This window comes from Centruroides sculpturatus, unplaced genomic scaffold, assembly GCF_000671375.1.
Source record: "Centruroides sculpturatus isolate CEXI.00-Female unplaced genomic scaffold, Cexi_2.0 scaffold327, whole genome shotgun sequence".
Lineage (NCBI taxonomy): Eukaryota > Metazoa > Arthropoda > Arachnida > Scorpiones > Buthidae > Centruroides > Centruroides sculpturatus.
In genome coordinates, this window is record NW_019384493.1 from 240,683 (window position 1) to 253,330 (window position 12,648).

Consider the following 12,648-nt stretch of genomic DNA (forward strand, 5'->3'; position numbering starts at 1 on the left):
AATAATTTTTATTTAATTTTTAAATTTAATTTAATCGTACATATATTTGAATTTGAAAGATACCTTATATAAATTTAAGCAGTTTTTACCTTCAAGAAAGTTTTTAAATAAAACAGGGCGAAAATTTAGAATTTTACTTTATCCGGATGGTCTGCGATTTTTCCAATTCAGGTTGGATGGATAAAGAAGGAATTTAGTTTTTTAAATCAAAGAGAATTTACTATTTTTTTAATGCATAAAAATGAGGTAAACGAAAATAAATGCTGCAGGTTATTTCAACAAAATATATCCAAATTTAAGCTAAAAAAAATAGTATCTTTAAAGCTTAAAATGGAAGATTTAGCTTTAAAATAACAAAAATAAGTACTCTCATTTACAAAATACTGGTATGGTAGCGTAATTAGATCCGACGTAAAGGGGAGGTCCAAGTTGAAATTTAATACGAATCACCAAACATTTTAATACATTTTCGCTTTTAATATTTACACAATGGATTATAACAAATATATATAAATTACTAAGTTGGTAGTTAAGTCTACAATTAAATTATTTTCCGTTTATTTAGCATTCTTATTAACTTTTTCATTACGAAGGAAACCCCTTTCTTATATATATCTTAAATGGAGTATATCAGGGGTTGATTGTAGCAATAAATGCAGTTGGAAAAAGACTAGCCTCTGGTGAAACTTTTGGCGAATTTCTATAGTGAAGAAGTTATTTGAAAAGTTAAAACATTTATATACATGAAACTATTAAATCGAATATTTATGTCAAAACATATATAAAATTCTTTTTTTGAAACCATGTTTTCGTATTTATTTACTATTGAACACAAGACTGTGTTATTATTAAAACACTTGGCGTTTATCCACTTTATTCAGTTGATACGGGCACTTTTACACGTTTCGGGCGTATAGCCCCTCATCAGTCAACTGATAAGAAGAAACATTTACATTAGATTATTACATTTTGTAAAAATTATATAACGATTCTAAAACATGTAACTTTTAAGACATACCATTAAAAATGCAATGACACTCGTACAGCACAAGTTATTATTCACTGCTGTTAGGATAAGTTGATAACATTGATAACATAAACCTACATACATTAAATTAAAAAATAAAACGCTGTATAATTATACACGCTTATACTGATAACGCACAGAACTATACTAATTTTTGTTTACTATTGTTTCTTACTGTTAAGTAGCTGTGACACATCCTTTATCTTCTTACATGGTCTACAGAATCTGTGTGAAACAAAAAAGGATGTTATAAAAAAGTTATGTGAAGAAAGACTTCCAAGACATTTGAACAAACTTAGAAGTAAGTTCCATAAAATCTTTAAGTTGTTTAGCTCAAGTGACTAGATTCATCTCATAGTTCTGTTCATATAACTACCAAAAACAAACATAATGAAATTTCAGTCATATAAAGTAAAAGTTGTCCATGGGCTTGCTTATTTATTTATATGAAGTTTCAAATACTGTATCTCTTGATCCTATAATAAATAAATGTTACACATTGCTACTTGTGAGCAAACTTTACATTTGTTCAGATGGTATAATAGAGAACTTCTAAAACAAAACTGCTGCTTCATTACACATGTAAACTTTAAATTTGAAAAATCAAAGATGAAATAATCAGTTGTAGCATCATTAAAGTCACATGACTTTTAGTAAGATAGTCAAGAAACTAGAAGATATACTTCTCTACTTATGTAAAACTATAGTGCAATAAAACACATTTCAGTTTCACAAAAATAGTACTTATTATTTTACTTTAATTTTAAATATTTTGTTCTGTTATTTGGCTAATTCGTTCTAATGAAGCTAATCATAGACTAAACTAGACTAAACATACTAAAGTTAGTAAATACTATAGTTTTATAGAAAAATTTTATTAATTTATTAATATAAATTATTCTTTAAGTATGTTTTAAAATATAAAGATGCATTTTCCTGCATAAGTTAAAAAAGAAAAAAGCTAAACTATAGCATTTACAATATTATGTAAATAACAGGTTGTGTTTAATTAAATTAGTTTAAAAGTTGCATATTACAACTTTTAAATTAATCTAACTAAATTTTTTTCTAATTACAGAAAATATTTCTCATAAAAAATTTAAGGTAAAACAGTTTTGTTAAGAATTTTGTTACAATGTAAATTCAAAAAGTATACTTTATTACCATTACTTGATATTTATCATTTAAACTGGAGAACAGTTGCTTAGGAAGTTATTTTATGAGCAAATAAATATTTATATTATACAATTAATAATCACATGCTTTAATAACCTTTTTTATTTTAGAATGGACACTTCACTTAAAAATTATTATATCAATAGAAAACAGATCATTAAAAGACTAGCAATATTTATTTTTACTTGGACACTGTTTATAAGCGAAGCACAACAATGTTTTAAAATATTCCTATATTTTATTATAACTAAAATAAGCAAAGAGACTAAGTAAAAAATCAATATTGCTAATTTCGTTTTAAACTATTATGCAATCAAAAATATTAATGAATAAAAAATTAAATTTTTTGATTTATACCCTGGAGGTAATGGCTGAGGCCTTTCCCATGTTGTACTCCTTGTATTATGATCAACGTAGTATTTTCGGTTATACTGATCAAATCGAACTTCCCATCTAAAACAAATAAAAATATTTTTATTAAATCAAAAGATTTACTTATCAATTATTTGATGAATTAAAACTGATATGAAATTGATTTGAATAAAATGTAATCAAGAAAACTAGCTATCCAATAAACTGAAAATTATAAATATAGCATTAATACATGGCATGTAACTTACATGACTTATCATTTATAACAATTTATTTTAATTTAAAAAGAATGTGAATGAATTAATATTTTATTTCATTAAAAAGCAATCATTTAAATGTTTTCTATTCCTTTTGCTGATGAAATTATAGCTTTAAAAATATTTAAATTAAGTAAATTGAAATGTAGAAATTGAAATAAACTTTATTTAATCAATAATTGAAAATAATATTTTAACAATTTTCTGTTTATTGATTAATATTAATAAACTACAATTTCACAGTATCCAAGTGATGCAAATGCTATATACACACATGAAAACCTAGCTGTCCCACCACTTGCTTTCTTCAAAGCCTTAACCCAATCAGCCATGGAATCAATGAGTTCTAAAGTCTTGGCCTGTGGAATGTTGGCCAATTTTGCTTGCAAAAAATCTAAAAGTTATCCATGGAAAATGGATTTTTGTGAACATTGTCACCCTACATAATCCAGCAGATTCTGCATAGGTTTTATAAGATTCAAATCAGGTAACTGACTAACATTATCAAGCCATGGAAGATGACTTATACTGACAACCAATTCTGGGTTGTTTTGGCAATGTGACAAGGAGTTTGTTTCATCATCCATGAACAGGGTGGATGCTTTCTCCATCAGTCCACCAGAGAATATTCAAATTCAACTTCTCCAACATGGCAATATATTTTTCAGAGTTAATACTACTGACATTCAGTATTTCTGTTTACTTATGGGTTGTCTCTGTATTTAAGTTTCAGAAAAAAGTTTTAAACATGCATAAAAAACACAACAAAAAAAACTGTTGACAAAATATATAAATGTATTTTTTAATCTGATCTGTAATTTGATATATTATTTAATCTGATTAAATTCTATTTAAAAAATTTATAACAGAGCTAATGCATTGACACAAGATTTGTAGAATTCAGAAGACAATAACTTGACAGCACAGCTCTTATTGATAAATCATTATACAGTTATCTCCTACTTTACAAAAGTTTGCTTTACACCACTTTGCTTTTACAAGAGATTTATATTAATACCTGTTTTCACTAACCAAGAGAAATCTGAAGAGGGGGAAAGGTAATGAAAAGATGCACTTCTATTTTAATGCTTCTCACAATCAACATGCCTCAAAGGCTGTAATTCCATCATATCTGACATTGAGGTTCAGTAAATGATGCAATGAGCCAAATGAATATCATCATCATCATGAGTTAACTAAGTTTTGAATTCATTTACTTGAGCCAGGTTTTCCTTAATGTACAATTGCATGTATTTATTTGAGAAAAAGAAAAATCATATGAATATGTAGACTAATTCATCTTGAAAAATCAATGTTTAAAACTCAAAACAGAAGTAAATTTAGCGTGAACAATTATTTTCACTTAGGACTGATTAGTTATATTTAGATTTCTTAAAAGTTTAAAGTCCATGAAATGTTTATAATACTCTTATCATTACATAAATTCAATAATAAAAGTTATCTCGATTCAAGGTACATGTGTCATCCAAAAGCAAAAGGCTCTTTCTCCATAAAATTGAAAATCAAGTTGCATACTTGTCTTTGTAATTGTCTTGACAAGATGTTAATTTTACAAATTGTCATTATATCTAATTAGTGTTCTTTAGTGATACCACCCAATATTCAATAGAAAAGAAATAATCACAAAATCCAATAAAGAATATCACTCCAAAACTAAAGAATAATAATAAATATGATGAAATTATACTTTGATTACTATAAACAATTTGAACTAAAAATAAGATGAATAAACAATCTGCCATTTGTCAGCCAATTGGACTTTTAAAACCAATGATTAACTGAAAATTATATAAGTTTAATTGAAATTAGTAACAACAATGAGATTAAAAACAGAANATGGTGATACGTAAACCGGGATTTATGGGTAGCATCATTTGGTCGGATGAAGCCCAATTCAAACTTAATGGAACTGTCAATAGGCACAATTGTGTTTACTGGTGTGAAGAAAATCCTCACATTACAATTGAAAAAGCTGTAAATTTGCCTGGTGTAAATGTGTGGTGCGGTTTGTCTTCAAGGGGACTCATTGGACCTTTTCGATTTGAAGGCACTGTAACTGGTATTAATTACCTAACAATGCTTGCTGATTCCATATTTCCTGCCATTCGTGCATTATACGATAATGATGATTTTTATTTTCAACAAGATGGTGCTCCGCCGCACTATCACAGGGACGTACGAGCTTACCTGGATCAAAATTTGCCGGGCCAGTGGATAGGACGCAGGGGGCCAATCGAGTTTCCACCACGCTCTCCAGACCTTACACCACTGGATTTCTTCTTGTGGGGCACAGTAAAAGATGAGGTGTACAAACGTAAACCACGTAACCTAGACATTCTTTGGAATGAGATTCAAGCAGTGTGTAGAGAAATCTCATTGGACGTTTTGATACGATGTACAGAATCTGTGGTGACTCGTACTCAGAATTGTATTGATGCTGCAGGTCACCAATTTGAACAGTATTAACATTTGTTATTTATGTTTCATTTACATTGGACTTTCAGCTTTCTATTTTCCTGAAATTTAACTTTGTAGAACGGTAAATAAATTTTCTATGGAAGTTCAAAGTGTGTATACATTTTTTTGAAGCACCCTGTATATAAGGATATTATAGGCTGAGAACGATTTATCCGAAATTCCAAAAAACAAAAACCTTTACAATCCGAAAGTTTATTCTGAGGGCTGACATGACGGACCACAAATTGAAAATTTCACAAAGCATTGGTTATGCATGTTTCAGTCATTTCCCAAACTCTTTTTTTGCAGGGCGACCCGCAAAAAAGTGTCTGGAAGATCATTTTTCTGGATTCCCGGCTGATAAACTTCATGAAAAATACAGTAGAATATATATGTTTACACAAAAGGTATGACTTTTTCGTATTCCTCAAATGTAATTCGATCCAAATTTTTAACATATGTTTACCAGATAGTTGCTGGGTTGGACTGGTCCACCGGGGTACCAAGCTTTCCCTGGTGAGCCGTCGTCTTCAGAGAGCAAACAGCTGCCGTTAAAATTTGTAAGATAATAATATAGAATTGATAAGAATAAGACGCAACACTATATTTTCGGAATTCTGTGTTATTTTTACAGCAAAAATCCCGTATTCGTCTCTTATTACGTTGTTGCATCATTGTGAAATCGCTTGGCTATGACACGCTCAGAACAACTAGCATATTTAAAAAATACTCGTTCTAGGAACGGTTCCAGTGCATTTACGGTTTATATTCGTGATAATAAAAACATACTGGTGGTCGGATGGTCAAGGCAGAGATTTAAATTAAGAAATTAACAAATATTTTCAAAAAACAAAAATGAGCGAGAATGTAAATGTTTACGACAATTTCCAAATTAATATTCATAACGTAATCGTCTATCGATGCCATTTATAATGGTTTTTACTACTTAGAATCGAATACCTTCCTTAAATTTTTATGTAGTATTAAAAAATCTCATTTGATACGTCTGAGAATATGATTTAATAAATAAATAAATTCAGCAACGAGTTGCGTAACATTCCCGACAAGAATTAAAATTATGTATGACGCTATCTGTTATGATATTTTATTAAAAACCTTTTATATATTATTAATTATTATAAAATGGCAAAAAGCTTAATTTTGAGAGTAGAGATGAGTTCTATAAAAATTAATAACAATTGTAAATGCTAATAAGGAGTAAAATTTTTATTAATTAAAAGTCCGACCCCGTTCGAGATATGACAAACGATCCCCTCTATTTCCCACCCGCTCGACCTTTAACCTCCAAAATTTAATAGCAATACACAAATCTTTCTGCAAAATTTCAGAAATTTTCAGGGAAAGGCGCAGGAGATATTAAACTTCAAAATAGGTGAACAAAATTTTGCCATTAACACATACTAACATGTATACATACAGATAAAACCCCAACTTTTTTGCATTTCTCGACGTTTTAACTGTATCATCCACTAGGTATTTTGCAAAAAGATCATTTTCGACATTAAAATATGCTTGAAATAGACTTGGTAATAATTTAATTTGATGTCGTTTGGAAACATTTATACTTATGTCTTCAGAAAAGAAACTAAAGCAATGAACAATAATAGTAATTTATTAAGACATGTGTTAATGTAACATGTTTTCATTAATGTATTAATTTGACATTTATATCTTGCATGTATAATGCAATAAATATAAAACTTTTAAAATTATAACGTTTTTAAATGACTGGAGATATGTCATGTCAATGATGGAAACCAATGTAAAAACTAAAGTTTAACAAAATATTTGACAAAATGGCCAGGACAGCAAGTACACAGAAAATTTACAAAAATTTTCAAATGAGACAATAAATTAAAAGTATCTTCAGCTTTTCGTTTTTTACATTTCAGAAAATAAGAGTTTCACGGCGGAATCGACTTTCTTTATAGGCTTCTCATCCTCCTCAATAAGATTTTAACGTTTTATATATAGAAAAGCCATACAAAACAAAGCATTAAAACTGATACAGGACATAAGCATTAGATGAAATGCTACTTTTCATGCTCTGGAAAGAATTTTACAGCTAACTAGTAAGTGAAGAAGTTAGCATAGCGTTGTTAAGATGCCCAAAATCTCCATCTATGCTAAATATTAGAGAACTGGAATGCTTGAGAAAGATAACCAATTTATTGTATCTTTTGAAAAAGTGACAAGAGAAGTGTGTGGTAAAAATTACTTTACCATCAGTAAAGTCATACCGATGGTGAAATGCATAGTCAACTGTTTGAGAAACAATGAATCAGGATGGAATTATTTTGGTTCATTGGTTAGTGAAATAAGGCGCGTAATAAGTTACTTGGTCAGTCTGCCAAGGAGAGTGTTTCCCGAAAGGACTTTCTACGGGAAACTTCTTTCCTATTTAGATGTGTTAGACATGCAAAGAAACTCTGGAAAACTCTGGCCAGCCTGTTGGAGAGGCGTGAACCCATTAACAGTGTTCAATGGTTCTATCCACTGGCCACTGGTGGACACAGAGTATTTTTAAAATTACATATATCAATACAAAATCAAATAAACACCATGATGTAAAGGTTTTTATTTTAAAAATTAAAAGGAAAACATTTTGTTTTGCTTAAAAAAATATCAAAAAGTCAATTATCAAATATAAGCTGAAGTTAGGTCATAGGTTATCGATTGAGTAGATGTCGTATATTGAAATTTTTCTTATTACGTTGCTCTCATTCTAATTAGAAAATAAAAATTTCGCTCACGTACATCAGACTGACAAGCATTTTAAATTTAAAATACTTTTATACAATTACGAAATCAATTAAATTTTAAATTGTTTACAAAATCTCATTTACGAGCCTTTTACTTTCAATTTTAATTGCGATATTAATATTTATATTTATATAAATTTTATAATCAGAATAAATAAAATTTATCAAAACAGTTTAAAAAATTAACATTCACTCTGCTAAACGTTTATTATTATTATTATTTTACTTTCAAGGCTGTTATGGAATATATCCTAACATAAGAAAATATGGTGATCAGTCAAATTTTCATCTCCCAGTTTTTTTTTAATTTCTTGATACCCCACGAATTCCCTTGCAAAATTCTGTGGGGTGTCTGAGTCTATTTTGCATTATATTTCAGGAATGAATGAACCAAAAATTTTGAAACTTGACAGGGTTATTTCTTTATATATGGGGAATTGATGTTATTAGCCTTTAGTGGTTAAAAGTCTTTAGTGTAGGAGTTTATGGAGTGAAATTAGACTTAATGAAAATTTTACTCGTTATTGATATTTATAATTTTTTTAAAAGTTCACCCCCTTGTCCAAAAATAAGGGTTTTGATTTTTATAATAATTAATTTTTAATAAAATCTCATAAGAGATGGAGCCACATATATTACTTTAAACAAATATTCTTTTTTTAAAAAAATAGGGAAATGTATCATAATTTAACAAAAATTACTCCTTTTTAGTTGTTAGACATAGTATAATTGAAACTTGTCGTTCTTCCTTCCTATTTCCTTAACCTGCTATTTTAATACAGGATAATTTGTGCAAGAGTCCTTGCCAGCGTTTTTAAAGATTCTATAGCATTAGAAAATGCTATTATGTTTAATTTCTATTACTGATTATGTAAATTATCAATACATTATATCAAATATTAAAATTCCAAAATATAATAACAAAAATACATTTTCTATTATTATAATAATCGCCATACTATAGCGTTTAGAGTTACCCTAATTCTTTTTATCTATAATGACATTATCAGTAAAGATTATCAAAATTTTTATTTATTTATTTTGTTTAGTGTGAAAGAAACCACCACGTTTGATCAATTGCATCGGCAATTGGAATTTGCAGTTAGATAAGAAAAGGGAGATTATTTGTTTAGCCAAGCAAAGAATTATCGTCGGTTCAGATGATCCGATTTGGGTGTAAATACGATCTTTGACTTCTCGTTTCCTCTTTTTATGGGTTTGGTTCGATTTGATGGGATAATAGAACATAACACGTGAGCGATCTGCCAGGAGGGAGTGTTTTCCGGAGGACTTTCTATAAGAATCTGATTTAGATATCACACAGGCGAAGAAAACACGGAAATGAGGAGCGAACCCGCGACCAAGTCTTTTTATTTAAAAAGAGAAAAACGGAAAGGATTCCAAGAGGGAAGATTTGAACTTGAAGAAGTGTAACTTCCCGTAAAGAACGAGCATTCAGTTCAGAATATACAAAGTTATCAAGGTTTAAACTTAAACTATGCATAAATAATATAAAGGCATTAATATTTTAATGGTATTTTTATATTATTTATATTTTGTTTCAACAAGTATTTTAATTAAATAAGATTAAACTAAGAAAATTCATCTTTAATTAATGTTCATATCAGAGATTTCTCATGTAAATAAAATTTATTTTTTAAATTAATATAACAACAATTAAAAGCGTTATAATTTTTTAAGTGTATTTTTTAATCTATTTGTATATTATTTAAAACTTAACTTTTTATACTTTATTAATTAAAAATTTCTTTATAATACATCATATAAATAGTATCATAATAAACTCTCGATTTAACGGACTAATTGAGGAAAGAGGTGTCTGCTATTGCTGAAAGTCCGTTCGTTAAACCATTGATTATTTATTGATTATCTAAATCTTTTAGCACATTCTATTCGCGAATAAAACATTTAGAATTTTCCTATTGGACAGGAATTTTTATCCATTAAGTTCAGTCTGTTAAATCGAGGGTTTACTTATAAGATCGCCGAGATAGGCAAGTTGAGGGTTTTCCCCGAGCCCGAGAATTCTTATAGTCTTCTCTTAGTGGTTATTATTCCCATAAATAATTTATAGGGATAGGAACGACGCTTTATTAATAAAGAAACATTCTATGTATTTCCTTTGTCAAAGGGAAAAAAACAAAAAATAAATAAATGGCAAAAGAGGGCTGCTCTATCTTTGATCTCATACAAGTTCTCGAAAGCCCTGATTATAAGTACAGTATTGATAATCTATAAATTTGAAAATGTTTTCATATTCTTACCTTTCTAGGATTCAAAAATTATAATAAATTAATACCCAATAAAGCATGTTTTTTCAGTAGTAAAAAATATTAATTTATTTTCATAATTAAAAAATTTTTTTTTAAGTTTTCATTTTACTTTCATGTTCTAATNCAGCTCTGTTTGGATAATGAGTGTTGGTAAACTCCTGAACCTCTCCCCATTTGACAAGGAACTTTTTGTCAATTTTCACTCCTTCTGATGATGTCTTGCTTTGTTTCAATTCAAATCGCCTTTCTGTTTATTTAGAAGCCATGATTTTCACAACACTTGAATAAATGTAAATGAGGTGCACTGAGGTGATGTACGTAATAAACAAGGGAGCAAGCCAAATCCCAACGGTAGCTCTGTACTTCAGATATACTAATAATATATTCTAATAATACTAATATATTATAAAAATAGCAGATTGGCAACGGCAAAAGAGTGGAAACATCATTCGCACTTGTTCGCAGAAAGACCATTGTTCGCCTCACGTAACTGCCAAATGGAAAGTCCGTTGTTTGAAGCCAGTCCATTGCTCAAGTCACGTAACGGCCAAACAGAAAGTCCGTTGTTCGCAGCGTCCGTTATTCGAGGTGTACGTTATACGAGGCACCATTGTATATACTAACTGCCTATAAATTTTTATATTGATTTTAGAGATTAAAAAATAAGAAAAGTTTATGATTAAATTAATTAAACACATTTTTGAATTAGATATTTTCAAAAATTTATCAGTTTATGAATACTTTTTTTAGGGAAAAACTGTTTTATGAAATTTTTATACTGATATATGAAAATTTTCATATAAAGAGCAAAAACTATAAATTATTTTTAAACCTTTTTAGGAATCTTTCAATATCCCATGATAAACACTGAATTTTATATAGACTTTAACATTCTCATCTTTGTTATGTAATTTTTATTTTACAAAATTTAATTTCATAACAAAATATTTTTTCATTTAAAAAAGAATTAGCAATTAAAAAACTAGCCAAATCATTCAGATTTTAACTATTGTCATTATTATTGTCATATATAGTAAGGCTTTATAACAGTCTCATTTTGTTCCATTTAAACAGTAGGGTTTTAAAAATTTTTTCAAGGTTCTTTTTTAATTTTGAGACAAACAAGAAAATTCAAAACACCATAAATTCTGAAATATTTTTTCATTGCAATTAACTCATCTTCTACATGTTTACAATTTTTAAACATTAGCTTTAAAGCAAAACAAAATCTATGTTTGAAATGGGCATTTGTTCCCAACATACTGCACAGAAATAGATGCCGAAATTGCAATGTAAATACAAAGGTTTTTAAAACGTCTCTGCACCAATTTTTTTCAGCTGCACATTTGACTACAGATAAATAACATACTCTTAACTATTTTTCACACTAGACAACACAAGTGGTCTGTTGATGAATGCCACAAAATATCAGTCCAACAATGGCAGCTGTCTTGGAATCATCCACAATAGAGGAACAATCAGTTATCAGAATTTTGTGGTTTCAAGTTCAAAATTCCACTGAAAGTCACAAGCAAATGCTTTTTGCCTATGGTGAGGATGTTTTATCCCTTAAAATTACATAGTGGTAGTGCAAACAATTTTGAGACTGTTGGAAAGTGTTTGTGAAGAAGACCATTCTGGCCAGCCACACAGTTTGGCAACTCCAGACCTAATTGCTTGTGCTGATGCAATCATCAAACATGAATATTGTCACATTATTATCTGTGATACAGTGAAATCTGCTAATGTAACCACTGAAGGGACCAGTTCAAAGTGGTCATCTTACATACGTGTTCACCTTATGCAGAAAGAGGATGTAGGTGTTCTTAAATGAAGGGACAAGTTCAAAGTGGTCTCCTTACACAGGTCACATTAGCAGGTTTCTGTATATTGGAATAAGTGAATACTGATGTTGGTACTATCCATAACATTGTAACCAAAACTCTTCAATGTGACAGAGTATCATTCAGGTAGGTCCCAAAAATGTTGACTGACAACAACAGCATTTAGCTGGACTACTACCTTGAAAATTTTCAGTGTTACTGAAGGAAGGAGAAAGGTTTCTCAATGTCATTGTGACAGGCAATGAGTCTGTAATCAGTCTTTACATACTGAAACTAATCATTAAAACATGGTCTGGAGGCACATTAGATCTATGCCAAAAAAAAGTTCAAAACACTTCCCTTCATGCAAAAGAGGATGCTTATTTTGGAATTCCATATGAGTGCTCCTGGCAGGATTTTTTTCCAGCAGGAAAGATA

General features: G+C 29.2%; 1 protein-coding gene across 1 annotated transcript; it reads left to right on the top strand.

The window, feature by feature from the left end:
- Positions 1 to 4,710: 4,710 nt before the first annotated feature.
- LOC111621836 lies at positions 4,711 to 5,351 on the top strand. Its single transcript, XM_023364100.1, has one exon. It carries the CDS (start codon positions 4,714 to 4,716, stop codon positions 5,317 to 5,319), a length of 606 nt encoding a protein of 201 aa, XP_023219868.1. The 5' UTR covers positions 4,711 to 4,713; the 3' UTR covers positions 5,320 to 5,351.
- The last annotated feature ends 7,297 nt before the right edge of the window (positions 5,352 to 12,648 follow it).

What these genes read in the sequence shown, in the direction of transcription:
- LOC111621836 (XM_023364100.1), top strand. Translation starts at nt 4,714, where the DNA reads ATGGGTAGCATCATTTGGTCGGATGAAGCCCAATTCAAACTTAATGGA.